General features: G+C 41.9%; 2 protein-coding genes across 6 annotated transcripts in view; one reads left to right on the top strand and one right to left on the bottom strand.

Annotated features, from left to right (window-relative positions):
* CMSS1 (cms1 ribosomal small subunit homolog) overlaps nucleotides 1–14,911 on the bottom strand; it is a 235,150-nt gene that overhangs the window by 65,959 nt on the left and 154,280 nt on the right. The window contains exon 1 of one of the 4 annotated variants that reach the window (XM_084522889.1): nucleotides 3,776–3,908. The exons of 2 other annotated variants lie outside the window; for them this stretch is intronic. In XM_084522889.1, the coding sequence (XP_084379015.1) occupies nucleotides 3,776–3,788 (13 nt within the window). In that variant the 5' untranslated portion in view covers nucleotides 3,789–3,908. Of the gene's footprint in view, nucleotides 1–2,516; nucleotides 2,560–3,775; nucleotides 3,909–14,911 lie in introns of those variants that run through there. One more of the 4 variants, XM_084522887.1, reaches the window with a different exon arrangement.
* FILIP1L (filamin A interacting protein 1 like) overlaps nucleotides 1–14,911 on the top strand; it is a 201,119-nt gene that overhangs the window by 33,767 nt on the left and 152,441 nt on the right. For both annotated transcript variants that reach the window (XM_084522481.1, XM_084522480.1), the window contains exon 2: nucleotides 13,495–13,635. The gene's annotated coding sequence lies outside the window, so the exon portion shown is untranslated. The remainder of the gene's footprint in view (nucleotides 1–13,494; nucleotides 13,636–14,911) is intronic.

The raw sequence follows: 14,911 nt of genomic DNA, 5'->3' as shown, positions 1-14,911 counted from the left end.
CTAAACACACCCGTGCCATATTATTTCTTGAAAATAAATAGTGACCACATTTCCGTAAGAAGTGGGTGCATGTTTAAAGCGCAGCGGGCACTGCCATTAGCTCAGCCCTCACTCTGTATTCATACTTTTCACAACAATGTGATGAAGAAGAGGATGTTAGGAAAAGACATAATCTTGCTAATCCAAAACCCAGGTAGCCAGCAGAGCGAAGTGAGAGCTGACTGTGTAATTTATCAAGGAGTTAACCCCTTAAATAAGCTATTGCAGAGCTCCCTCCTGAGGGACTTCTCAATTGCAATGAAAACTGTTCCAAATTCAGCTTCCACTGCTAGAATGAAAACAAACGCCACAAGGGCATGATGAGATGGAGGCCTTCACATAGGCACTGAGAGAAATGATGGGATCTCACATGCTGCTTCAGTTACCAGATCTAATAGTTTTAGTATGTCTGTAAAGACAGGCTTCAAACTAACATTGTTACAGAGGTCAGAGCTCACAGATTCCAGGCAATCCATCATCAAAACCCTTCAAAAGCTGCAGCCAGATTTAACATCAGCACCTGATGGGGTGTTATTAAACAGACAGCCCTGCACTAAAGCACTCTCATCTAGGAGCTTACACAAACCATTCAAAAAGTAAAATTAAAAAAAAAAAAGGTATCATAATGTACCTAGTCACCTCATCTGACCTCAGCAAGAGAGCATGGGCGAATTCATCTTGCATGGCATTCAAACCAATGCCTAAGATTCAGTACTTTACAAACAGCACTTCTATTTACTAAAGTAACAAGAAAAGCCCTCCTTCTTCCATATTGCCTCCTCCATGGTGTTTTTCAGGGTGTCTTCTTTTGACAAAGACATAAAACTCAAGTCTTAGCCACTTACTGGGCTCCTTAGAAGATACAAACTTGTCCATCCTCACCCAGTGCTAGCTTGGCCAAATTCCAAACTAATTTATTCTGCTCGTCCAGATCTTCCTTTTGGTTTGGTGACCAAAGTAGCCATAATTTTTCCATGTAACTCTGCTTCTTCTATCTTCTTATTGAACAGCCAAAATATTTTTTTTTCAAGTGGAGGAAAAGTCAAGCTAGAAACTTGTTTTGAAAGATTCTCCTTTAAAGGAGGGTGAGATAGGAAGAAAAAGGGCAACAGGAGGCAAAGAAGCTACTTTTGTGTTTAAGTTTTTAAATGAGTGGTGTATGGGTCGTCCACTCTAGTAAGATTTTAAAACTGAAAGGAAAGTAACCATGATTAACAGATGCTTTTCCAAGGGCAGTGGTGAATAAAAATTACCACCGGGCAAATTCTGAAGAGATGAACTAGCTGATGATCAAGGAAAGAGGTGGTTGCATGCAGCTGCAAAGTAAGCAGCATATATTATTTCAACAATCTCTGGAATTCATAGACAAATTATGTTTGCATTTTCTGCAATGAATTGTTACAAGCATGTCCATCAAGAGACAGAAGCTGTGTTCTAATGCTACTAATCCTGTTAGCAGAGTATTTCAGACTGATTACAGCTTTCTGTGGTGTAGCCAAAATGTAAGAGGGAATAAAAAGGATGTCAAGTGGCTTAAAGGAAGCACAACAGCACGTCACTACTTAATTGCCAATGCTCAAAGATGTCAGTTTGGTCATATCACTTTCTTTCACTGCCATAATATCAATCTACTAACTCAAGCTTCAGCAGCTTACCTAGTGCTGTACAAAACCCAAAAGCATACATGGTTGCCAGTCTCTAACACCTCTCAGTTGGGATATTTTTACCCTTTACCTGCCTTTGGTACCTCCCCTAACATCTCATAAGAAGTCCTGTGCAGTCCCCAAATGCTCTTGCCCTCCATCCTGTCATGTGTCCCGTGCACCTTAGCAGCAAACCCCCTCAGTCCAAAAGGTGCTTTGGCATTGACTCATCTTGATGGGGTTCAGACCTGGACCCTGGGGCTGAGGCTCTCCTGGGACAACCTTGGAAAGGGCCCAGACAAGATGTTCCTTCCTTTGCATCCTTAATTTGGGTTTCTGCCTGCCATTGTGCCCCTGTGATCCTCCAGCTTTGTGGAGCTGGGCCTTTGGTGGGCTGATGGCCTCTTTGATGGCCAGGGAGGAGCTGGGGCATGCCACTTGCCTTTGTCTGCTCTCACATAACCTAACAGACCTTCCCTGTGCAAGAGTGACCTAGCATCTAAAACACCCTCCCAGCTTTTATTTTCTTTTCAATTTATTTTCCTGTATAATTGGCGAACATCTGCTCTTCCTATTGAGCATTTGGTATAATTTAGAAGAAGAATGAAAGGCATTTGTATTAGAAACACAAACAGAGGCATCAAGATCAGACCAAACAATCCTCACAGAAAGCATGAAAATAAATTCCAGCTAAACGCAAAGGTGAATTTTCTGAATTCCAATACCCCTCTTTTTAGAGGGGGGTGCAGTAAGCATTTTTCTGCAGTCACCAATTCTTAATTTATTAACACTAAATTAGAACTTAGGAATTCTTCAAATGTTCACCCTGCGTACCTTCAGCTTGGCCCAAAAAATACTTCATGAGCTGGATGTGATGCACAAGATTGTTTCAGCTGACCCAAGGCATTACTGTGGGAGAAGAGGAGAAAGACATTGGCCCTTCTGGGCCAGCAAAGCCAGGCTTGGTGACTGCACCCTGGATGAAAGGCGCTTTTCCTTTTCTGACCAAGGACTGAACGCAGAAGCCCGATGAAGTTACAGGGACCAACTCTTTCAAATTGTGGGGAAAAAATTCTGCTTATGTAATCTTTCTTTTGCCAAACATGAATCTGGGAGCTCAGCTGAGCTGACATTAGTATTTCTTTAAAGTTCAAGAGCCAAAACATTTTTCAGTGCGATGCTCTTCTGACTTCCACCATTGACTATAGGCTCTGCTGAAAAAAAAAAAAAGAAAAAAGAAGCAAAGCTACACCATAATCCTAAATGTCATCAACAATTTCATTAGGATTAGGCAAAGCATTTTGTTTCAAGTATAGCTCAGAGGGCAAGAATTGGAAATCCAGGGACACTGAGAGTCCTACATAAACAAATAAGCAACAGCATTACCCTGCGTTAGGTCCCAGGGGCTGCAGATACTATTTGATGCCTGTTTACCTGCGTGCCAGTGGGTTACCTCGCTTGCCTAGGAAGCAAGGAAAGAGGCAGACTCAAGTGCCTTCAGACAACTTGCAGTCTTTTCACTTTGTTTCTTAAATTGGAAACTTATCTCTTCGCTGAGAGCACAGTCCTGTTGTTTGCCAAGCAGAGTCTGTTCATAGCATGCTCCCTGAAGACGCGAATTAAGGTGTAAATTTATTTATTTTCTATATCGTCTCATATAATGGTCTATCACTTAAACAACACACCGGAAAAGAAAAGATTAAGAACCTGTCTTTACCAATAAATAAATAAATAAATACAATTTAAGAAGACACCAAATAACAAAACCCCACCAAAAACCACCAAAACCCCAACAACGCTGATTCCTGGAAAGCCCATTTCATAATTTGCCAGGAAATGGCAGTGATGTATATAAATTTCAAAATAATAAACATTAAATAAACACAGACAACCAACACAAGAAAGGCTGTTATGAAAGCCTTTTGCAGCAGCAGTAAACCCCAAATCCTGAAAAATCGTCCAAGAACACATGGTCAAAACAAATACAAGAACTGTCTTATAAACTGCATGTAAATTAAGAACAGAACGGCCATAGCCTTTAGATTATATCTGCAATGGGAAATGGCTCATCCAAGAAAGGGATGCCAACCCACCTGCCTCAGCCATGCCTGAGCTTGGGTTGGTTCTCAATCTCACTCAAGTTTCTATCAACCTGAACAATGTTTGAGCATCCTGACAGGAAGAAAACCAGTCTTGAGTTCAGAAGCTGTTGTATACCTATATAGGGAAAAACAGTCTCTTCTGTTCATCTCATGATAACTTAATAAAAAAAAAGAAACAACCCATGAGAACATACCAATGTGAAGAGGCGTGACACAAAACACCAGCTCCCTCTTCTTTAAATAGCCTCCACTTGGCAAAGAGTAAAGGGGTTACTGCCGAGTTGTCTGCCTGAACAAATACTGAGGGATGACTTCAGGTTAGCAAGGTTAAGGAAACAGTTGAGAGCAGTAGTTCCATTTTTAACTATTTTTAATTTAGAGGCCACAAAATATTTTCCAGCAAGGAGAAAATAAAAAGTAAACAGACGGGGGAGTTTTTTGCATCCCTCCAACCCTCCTTTTATGTTAAATTTTAGATACCCCATAAGAAGGACGGGGTTGATTGCTGCTACCTCTAACCCGGCCTCTGGGTCTGTCACCACTGAAACTGAAAAAGGTATTTTTGTTATTCTCAACAACAGCATTTTGCAGCAGCACATAATGCTTCTGCATTGTTATATCCTCTGCTAAAACCTCAACGAACTGTTCTACAAGCCTCTTTTGACTCAGCAACAACCAAGCTGGTTTTGGTAGCTGTGGACCTCTTCCATTTTCATCATTTCCTTCAAAGCTGATACGTATTTCCAAAGTTTCAATTACTTACTGTTTCAATTCTATCTTACACCTGAATCCTGCATATATGCAGTGTGACAGCCTTCAGGATTTCTTCCAAAAACCTCATTACAATACACAGTTTCTTCTGCAGTGAGCAAACTAACATCACGTGGTAAAACTGTGGGACTCATGGATTCTAGCTACAGGTGTCATTAAAGTAATGGGTACGCACAGCTGGGGAAAGCTGAGATTCAGCATCGGTGTCAGTGTGTCTCAGGCCACTCTACAAACAACTAATTTCTAGAAACTCCAATAAACTCCAAATCGTGAATCTTAATTGGAAAACCTTTCAGGCTTTCCAAAAGTTAATTTTATTATAGCAAAAAGTAAAAGCTAAAGTACTGTGATATTTGATTTCTATCAACATGATAAAAATCTCACTATTGGGGAAAAAAAAAAAAGAGATGGTTGATTTTGGCTGTGGTTGCTGCTGCTGTTGTTGCTTTGCTATGCTTTGTTTTAAGTAAAGCTACATTTTTTAACAGTGACAAAGCTCAGTAACGAGTTATTAGTTATACTTGTATGGTTAATCTATGTTAGATTCTCCATCACCTGAAGCCTTTAAATCAGCAGCAGGCAACTCCTTAGAAGATAAGCTGTAGCTCAGCCAAGTTTATTGAGTTGTACTAAAAGCTGCTAGATTAGGCTTTACAGTTTATGTTTATATAAGATTGCAACCATGACATAACGTCTCTTACCATAAGTGTCTACTAACCTAAATAAAATATCCAAAATAAAAAGGCCCTGTGAGCTACTACCTCTCATGGATGCAAGCATTGGCACTTGAAACAGACTGTTGTATGGCAAATGAGAAACAATCAAATGCAGAAACATCAATAAGGGCTGCTTCAGTGAGATATGGAGAATACCACAACCATTATCATGTTACAAATATAGTGCTAAAAATAAAACCCCACATCTTATAAGAGCACAAATACATCTGCTGAAGATATCTGCCTTACTAGTGCCATGGCAACTGCACGAGTAAATACACACTGACCTCAAGGAGTAGCAACTTCACCCAATTAAGAGCATTGCTAATAAAGGGAACGAACAAGCAAGAGCTGGCTGACCACATATCCATGAAAGCTTGGAATGTTTTCTGCTTCCAGGGAGTATTTCAATGCCTTTGTTATTATTTTGAGAGAAAGCAAGAGAGAAACAAGGTATTTGTCCCTGGTTTTACAGTCCCTGAGCGCATGAAGTTATCCAACTGAGCAGATGCACACTTTGAGGACTTCTCCAAATCCAACCCGTCTCATTTCCACCCCCCTTGGAACTGAGAAGCCTAGCACCAATGCCCTTAGCTAGACCCCAACCCCACAGGCTGATCTAACCTTACACATGCCACCCCACTGCTTGCCTTCACCCTGGAGACAATGACCTGCTCATACAGTTCGGCTGACAAATTCAAAATGAAACAGCTAAATCTGCCCATTCAGGGATTACCTTGCATTTCACCACTGTCTGTTTGAACAGCTTTCATGCTGCTGTGATTCACTGCTCAAATTTGTCAGCAATGCTGTGCACAATTGGATAGACCTGTAAGAATGGACTTACGAGGGTGATCTGAAACTGGTTCCTTAGGAAGCAAACCTTCTGTGATACGTTTTACAATGGTCTGTCAGACGCTGTCCCTTACCACTGCTGGCCAATTCCAAAAGGGAGAGAGAAGTCCTGAAAATATTAAGTTCCTAAAAATCTGGTGAAAAGTCAGTACAGACAAAGGAAGATTCTGATCAGAGCATGCATGGAATTAAAAATAGGCAAACTCTGCTGTTACACATCCTGCCTGGTGATACAGCACCAGCATTGCTGCTGACTGGTCTCTTGCCTGGAGGAGCTTCAGACAGGGAACACGGTGTGAGGCTTAGGCCATTGCAGAGCTCCCGGTACCCAAGCAGAAAAGGACATAGATCTGTAGGAAACCAGCCATCATTACATCTTCAGTCCACAAACAACCTGGATATGCTTGTTTAACCATAATGTATTTTTCTATTATAGCAAATTACAACGTATGCATGTTCACAAGTTCTCCACATCTGAGCAAAAACCCAAACCAGAAAACCCCACCTAGAATAACGTATTACTTACATCTCCCACAATACATCTAACTGTAACAGTCCTAGTCTCACTCACAGACTGCATTAGCAATTTAAATATTGTCTAACAAGCAGCTAAGAGCTAAATAGACTTTTTCCCTTTAAAAAAAGTCTTACAAGTGTGAAACTTTGAAAAGCTGACACTCATTACCCCACGTCTTTACCATGACTAAGACAGACAAGCCTGAGTTGCAAGCATTTCAGAATTTTGTGAAAACAGCATTAACATGGGAACTGCTCTGCTGCTTCGTGACCCACTGAAACCAACTCAAAGTAATTGCTATGCACAGAGTTATTCCCAGAAAAGCAAGTCTGTAAGCCACCAAATGGGAAGAAAAGGCAAAAGAAGAGACTTGTGCATTTAATAACCAGTAACAGTTGAGACCGCTATTCTCTATCCTGCTCACCAACTTTTAAAAAGCTGTCATTTAAATGCCTAAAATACCTTATTTCTCGTGACTACTCAAGCAAGCTCTCCAGTTTGAGGGTCCTAACCACTGCTGCTGGTTAAAGCATCCAGAACATTACTTGCACATATGCTATAAAAACAGTGCTTGCAGTAGGAGCGAAGCTTTTAAAATTCGGGGAGAACAACCATGGGGTTTTCCCCTTTTGAGAGCTTAAGGTTTTATGAGCGAACCTAAAGGACTGCCAGACTTCTAAAGCGACAACACATTACGAAAAAATTTCCTATGTGTTTTGCAAATTTGAAGTCAGCCACATTTCAAAACTGACATCACGGTTTTTAATATCAGCTCTAATGAAATATAATTCTCCAATGACATAGCTGTGAAGTACAGCATTTTCATTTCACTAGCTGGCAGAGGGGTTCTGGCCTCATTATTATTACTACTTACGTAGAGCCAGAAGTGTTCTGGGCCTTGCACAGACACATCTGAAGACAAGGCCTCGTCCTCGCATCTGCTGTAAACACGGAGACCACAGGGTATTCAGCCTAACAGAAGGGGCAGATTCATTTTCACATGGCTGCTGTCGCCAAATCGTATGTTAACACACCAGAATATGAATACAGCGTAAGGAATAGTTGGCCTTCGTCTGCTCTCCAGTTTCAGTTTCACTAATCTCTTTGGGTGGGATTGAATAATTTTAGTTTGGGAGAGTTTCACTGTTGTTTTAAAATGTATTTATTTCTTAAATATCTACAGTACATGAAAAAAATCTGGCTATCAGCAAAACCCTGAGGGAACAGGGGTCAAGTTGGGAACTAAAAATGATAGATGCTGTTTCAAATCTATTTCTTGTTTAGGTCACATTTCTTCAGTTGGATGAAAGAATGAGATACTTATTCTGAAAGCGCAGGTACCTGCACAGCTCATGGCAGTTTAACTGCACGTCAGTACAAATCAGAAAGCTCCCTGCTGCAGATGAATGAACTATGCAAGTGAGCAGAGCTCTTCCTTTCCCAGACCCTGACAATCCAAGGAGCAGGGATGAGAGAAAAAGCCAAAATTCTCTGCTTCCCTGAGGCCTACACCCACTTAGCTGAGATGAAATCAGAGCATGGCAGGCTGCAATAGGAGAGGGAGTCTGGCAACCTCAGGAGCCCCAGGATAGTTGTTAGGAACACCTGCCACAGGCACTTCCTGCTGAATTTGTTGTTGGGAAAAGCAACAAAAAGAGCAATGTTGTACTTCCCTTCACCTATGCCTCCTGCTCAATGCCTGTGATTCTTCAGGACATGGTGGTGTTGCTCTGGGAAAGAAACGTGCCTCAGCTTGGCTGTCCCAAGACATTTAAAGGCTCTGTTGACAGAGCATGGTGCTCTAGGGCTGAGCAACAACCCTGGTGTCATGCAGTGCTCAGGGATCCTGCCAACCAGGGGACTCCCATGCACACAGGAACAGCTCCAGTTCGTGACAGTATATGACAGGGGTATTGCACAGCCAAGTACGAAGGGAAAAATCTAGGCCTGACCTGACAAAACACACATAGGACGAAGAAAAGGATAATCACGATTTTCTGGCCAAGCAGAAAGCGTGAGCTACTGTTGCTAATCTAAATGCAACATCTCCAAATGGCCACTGTGAGTGGAAAGCAACAGGCTACAACACCTCCAGCACTGGGCTGATTCACTCATACTCTGCTTGGGTGGGAGAAAAAGTAAGAACCAGTATTTGGCACATCAAATTGAGAGGACGAAAAAAAAGCCTCCAAAAAACACATGGGACAGACATCTGGTGAGAGTTAACATCAGACTTCATTGTGGGGTTGTTGGCCTCCCATATACATGTAGCTCTTGCAGTAACACCTTGTTTGATTCATAAACCGTAAAAGCAGTAGATCAGTAGCAACCTCCCCTTCAGCCTGGGCTCTGATCTGAAGGTAACTCAGGAACCATGCCTTCTTTTTGCATCTTTCAGAAATCCTTAAGGATTTTTGAACATGGGTCTGCAGTGCATGAACTGGAGCCTAAACACAATTTGAATTCTGTGTGAATGACACCTGCACACCAGCTCTGCTTGAGGCTATGGCACAAGCTGAAGAGACTCTCTCTTTACTTTTTCTAGTCAGGGGGCTGAGTAAGGAGGGGAGAGTCTGTATACGACATCGTGGTGCAGCTTGCAGCGGTGGTGGTTGTCTCTCTCAGTGCTGCAGCTCTTTTCCAAAAAGATAGCTGTGGCGGATGAAGTAAGTGTTATCCTTCAGTTACTCTAGATTACCGACAAACACTAGACTGGTCTCCAATGCCCATGGAACACAGAAGAGAAAATACAGCGTGCAGCCTCCCAAAACGGGCAAAAACTTTGGTTCTCTCTGGAGGATACCTTGGGAACAGGTGGAGGATCGATGGGGACTGGCCATCTTTTCTATGTCCGTGAAACCAAGTTCAAGTCAGGAACAACACAGATCACTCCTCCTCTGAGGGGTGGCTGGAAACATGCAGGGGGAGACAGCACAGCAGGGGAAAAACTGCCGTGCGTGGCTGCTCTCAAGAGGTTATGGTCAGGACTCACCGAGGCACTTGCTGGAGGCTTTGCCTCAGTAAGAAGAGAATCAGAGCCATGTAAGGATGGTGGGGTTCGGCCCATTGTAAGCCCTGGCATTCATAAAGGAGCACAGCGTCACTGCATGCCTGTGACTGACAATCATGGCTTGCTTTTCATAATGTCATGTTACAATACTTTGCACTGTGATTTTTATACAGTAAGCCCTTAATTTAAGTAATTGCATTTTCTACTAGTGGGAAACAGGCTGCATTGACCATACCCAATAAGCTATTGTCCCACTAGTCATTTTTGCATCATTTTTTTAACCAACATTTGTTTTAAGGCACTGCCTTTTTTTTTTCCTTTTTTTTTTTTTTTTTTTTTTTGAGAGCTCTCTTGCCTTTATTAAAGGACAATGCAAGCCTGAAACCAGCAAAATGCTCACATGTCATTCCTTTCATCAGGAGCTGAAGCAATATGGTTTAGGAAGGGAATAAACTAGCTAACTAGTTGCTAAAGCTATCTTGAGCCCCTTCTTGTGAACTCCATAAGCACTAGTTCTCACACAGCTCTAGAAGCTCAGTATGCAAAGTTATACTAAAACGGTATTAAAACTTTTACATCTTCCACCCACATAAATGAGTCCCCTCCTACCCCTCCACAGCTTCCAGCCTCAAATATCCTGGCATAAAATGATCAGACAAAATAGGTGACTTATGTTTTTATTGGTTCCTCCAGACTATGACGACATTTCCTAAAATGCTGAGCCAGGAAACTATTAATGTCTCTGAAAAAGTGGAAGGGGTCAGGCTATTTCAAAGGGCATGTGTTTGCTAAGAAGCCTTTGTTGCAGATGTATAGGCCACTTAAGATTCAATTAGTAGTAACAAAAATATTTAGCATTCACACAGTATTTCTAGCTTTCAAGTATACTGTGAACACATTTGTAACACCTCTGTGTGGTAAGAAAGTATTGCCCTTTTTTACCTTTTTCAGAATTAAAACTGGAAGGTGAAACAGTTTGCCTCAGATTTTATAAAGCAGCGTGTCCCTTCCAAAACCAGAAGCCCCCTCAGGTTTTGTACACGCTCCCAATCTCAGGCCGTTACTGGAGGGAGAAATGGAAATGGTCTCAAGCTTATGAACATTACAAAAAGGAAGACAAACCAGATTTTCTTGATTTATCTCAGCCACATTGGCCTGCATTTGGCAGCACAAGGTAGCTCAGGCATTTGCAGGTGGGGCCATGGATTATTTTAAAAAGTTCCTGGGGTTTTATTTACCAGCACTAAACCAAACCAATTGGTATGCCAACAGGAGCATACCAAACCCAGGACAGAAAGAAGGATCCTAAAGAGGATCCCCAAAAGCTTGTAATTTTCAGGCAAATACTACATTGTGCATACTTCTTGTTTGTGCTCTGCTGTCAGTAGGGATGGGAAGTGTCAAGGGAGGACACAAAAAAACTGCACAAAACCTTGGAGGTAAAGCTGCTCAAAAGGTATTATAGCTTAACTTGAGGCAAGTTTAACTTCACCTGCCAACCCAGCTCTGGTCCTGATTACATTAGAGTACACATGAAGGTCAGTTCCCTAGCATGGGGGTGGCAAAGCAGATTTAAACCCAACCTACCTACAGCACACAGAGTACAATACATTTTCCACAGAAAAGAGTGCTGTGACCTGAGAGAGGTCACTCTGCCCTTACTGAGTCCAGAATCTCACTCATTTGTCACGCCTCAAGCCACCACGATCCTGTCACACTACCACCACCACCGTAGGTAAAAATCCCTCTATTGCACAGTGCCATCTCCTGGGCAAGCAAGACTGAAGAAACTCCTGACTCCCTCGCAGCATCCAATGTTTTCACGTCTCTTCCAGCACTGGCAGGCCAAGCACTACCTCTGCTCGCAGAACACAAGCGGTGAAATCACAGGAAGAAGAGCAGGTTGTTTACAGCTCCCACCGTGAAACGTGAGACCCGGCAGCCTGCTCTGCAGAGAGGCAGTATGTGCACGGGCAAGTACCGTGCAAACCCACAGGATTAAGTTCACTCTGGGCTGCTGGCTAATCACAAATTAGCAATTAAGGCTTCCTTTCAACATCCAAACAGGAAATGGGAGTGGAGGAAGTGAAAGCTTAATAATTTCTTGTGTGTTAACAAGTTACATGAGCCACTCCAAGAAAAAAGTTTTCTGAAGTGAACTTAAACCTAGCACATCGTCTGCCCCAGTGCCAAGCATTTCTCTTTAAAACCAAACCGTGCGTCTTGGAAAAGAAAGCACTGATGCAAACATTTAATTTGACGCTGCTTAATTTCCAGGGAAAGAGAACATCAAGCCACGGAATAAAGTTGAGGACCCTACCTTTGTGTAAGCACAAGTGCTGAGATTATGATCTTGAAACGAAGCCAGAGGTGGTTAGTCTGGAATCTCTCTAGAAACAATCAGTGAAGAACCGGAACAGAGGGGGTAACTGTTCAGTTATCATCAGCTGTTAGATCCATAATGGCCCCTGACCAAGAAGCAGGAAAATCAAACAATGTGTTAGGTCTTTTTCTTTCTACTATCTCTCTGGGCTGCTGTCCATTTTGGCCCTGTATATTTCACAACGTCTACCTCACCATATAATAGAGGTTGAGGAGAGCTGGGGAAGAAAGTCCCTGTGGGGCAACAAGAATCCTGAAAGGCCTGAAGGAGCAAAGGACTCTTAGGCATCTGTGCTGAATGCAGCGAGGAACATCTCTCTCCATCTTCGAACCCATCAAGTCACAGCCCCTGGCAAAAGCAAAAAACCTGACGCGTTACACACTGCTAACTTTGTGCTATCTTCACAGAAGGAGAAAGAAAAAAGCTTTGCACAACTGTTGAGTAACTCTCAAGAGCTCAAGAAAGATTAAAGGCCAGTCTCTTGGATGCCTGGAGATATCAAAGATAGATTAGGGACAAAGAATAAGATGACATGTACGGGTGGATGCAGGCAGATGTTTTGAGGGAACAAAATTGATCTGGGAATACAACAAAGAACTCCTTATTTTTTAGGGATTCTTTACAGATGTGCCTTCTCCCCCCAATACAAAACAAAACAAAAACAAACAAACAACAAGAATAAAACCACACCGATAATTTAAGTGGACTGCATGGAGAACAGAAGAAAGGCAAAAGAATTTAAAAACCACTACAACAAAACACCTTCTGTCAATATATCTGCGGTACAATCTCATTATCTCCCATGGATGCAAAAAAGAACAGACATATAACATAGTTACCACGGCCCACAAATACTGACCAGAATAAATAAGGAGCTAATATCACATGGGTGCATGTTCTCCATTATGGAGTGTGAAGGTAGCTTTTTTCTCATTACAGCAACTTACCTCTACGTACTTGTTACAGTATGTACATGGTTGAATGTGTGGACTTCACTGTGGACTCTCAAATTGCTGCTCTGAGCAAGCAAAAAGGAGGAGAAATGTCTATTTCACATGTGAACTTCTATCCTAGATCTTCCAGGCCAGACAGTTTTCACAGTAGGCATTCCCCATTTCCACGGCGACTGGAGGCAGATGAGATATTTGATCAGCCTCGGGTTTGGATCACCCATGTGCAAAAACTCCCCAGAACAAGAGTTTTGAAAATTGAAAAACATTAATTGTATAAGACTGCTGGGTTTGTTTGCTTGTTTCCTCACTTTTAGACGTAATCATAGGTAGGCATTATCTCCTCCACTGGAAACAGCAACACCCTTTCCCCATAGGACTCATACTGCTTGCTACCTTGCACTCCCAGGTGGTTGCAGTATGTACTGTGTCCATGCTGCTTTTTACTTCTTTACAAGGTATTTACTTCTATGGAGTCACTACTTACTTTGTTCATTTTCTCATTTAGGATGTTTGTATTCAGGGCAGCAATGCCACTTCCTACCACGTGAGAGACCATGACAACTTTGCGAGACTGCTGCCTGCTCAGTTCCCAAAATGACGATGTCTGCCAGAACATTCAGGTTTCCAGCCTGTGATTCTTCAGCAGGTTAGTTGGCCTTCACTTCTGTAGTATCAAATGCTTTTCCTTAAGCCAGAGGTTTCCAATATTTCTCCCTCTCTTCCCAAAAAGCAGGGAGGGAGTATCAGGATGAGATTACTTTGGTAAGGAGCGCTGAAGAGTTCCTACTTGTTTAGCAGATATTAGTACCAACAATCCACTGCCAAAAATGGAGGAGGAATGTACTGACAACTCTTGGTGAGAGACAAATTACGATCCACGTCTCCTTGCCCTACATTCACACAACATCCAAGCTCGCATGTTCCATTCACTTCAGGAATACATACTTGTGACCAGTTTCTCTGGACCAAACACCCAGTACCTGTTAAATAATATTAAGAATGATTTCACCCTGAGATGCTTGTACTGGATCTTACCCAAGAACTTTTTATACATTACATATATTACTGTTTTGCTGCAGTTGCTGTTTCAAAGTAAAGCAAGAACTCTGACAGATATATGCATGAGATCATCCAGATGAGGAGACTGTATATTTGGAGAGGTGTGGTAATACTTGACAAAACAGATTATCTTTTTCAGTCTGTCTTCCAAAATAAAGATTTTCTTGGATGATTATTTAACACAGGGGTTCCTAGAGGTTTGTCCAAGGAGGGCAACTTAATAGGTGGGATATTTAGGCTAGAAGCTGCATAACAGAAATCAGTCTGTACAACAGTGCAGAACAGCTACAAGTTAAAAATACCTCTGAGGGTCATATTTAGAAGTTTTCTAAGTCAGTCTTTGGGAAGTCTCAACTCAGAGGCTGAATTCTTGTGAGAAATATAACTGATCCTTGCATTTTCTTTCTCCTCAAGGAGACATTTCTAAATTTTTGTTTTGTTCTGTTTTGTGATGACTACTAGCATCTGCGTTACACAAGGAGAAGACTGACAAAGCAAGAGCAGACATGCTAGCCTTTCAATTTATAACATACTTGTAAATGCTTGTAAGCTCAAAACAAGCAATAGTCTTTATTGAAAAGGCCTCCAGCTCTACAAGCAGCTCACATTATATTCAGGCAGTAGTGGAAGGGAAGGGGTTTTTACTGTTTAAATCTTCAGTAGACGTTGTAAGTTTTTTTTTTTTTCGATAGTCTGAAGGTTTTAGAAGGTACTAAAACAACTTTTAGTATTCTCCAGAATACCACTCTCATTATGGTCTCATTGAGATAAGTGCATGATGTGGTTTCTCTGTGCCACAAACACACACAGGAAAGATTTCTGCCTTGCATTATATTTGTGCTGAAGCCTAGAGAGTAAGGAGT

Source organism: Aythya ferina (genome assembly GCF_964211825.1).
Source record: "Aythya ferina genome assembly, chromosome: 1".
Lineage (NCBI taxonomy): Eukaryota > Metazoa > Chordata > Aves > Anseriformes > Anatidae > Aythya > Aythya ferina.
This window is presented reverse-complemented; position numbering and strand designations above follow the sequence as displayed.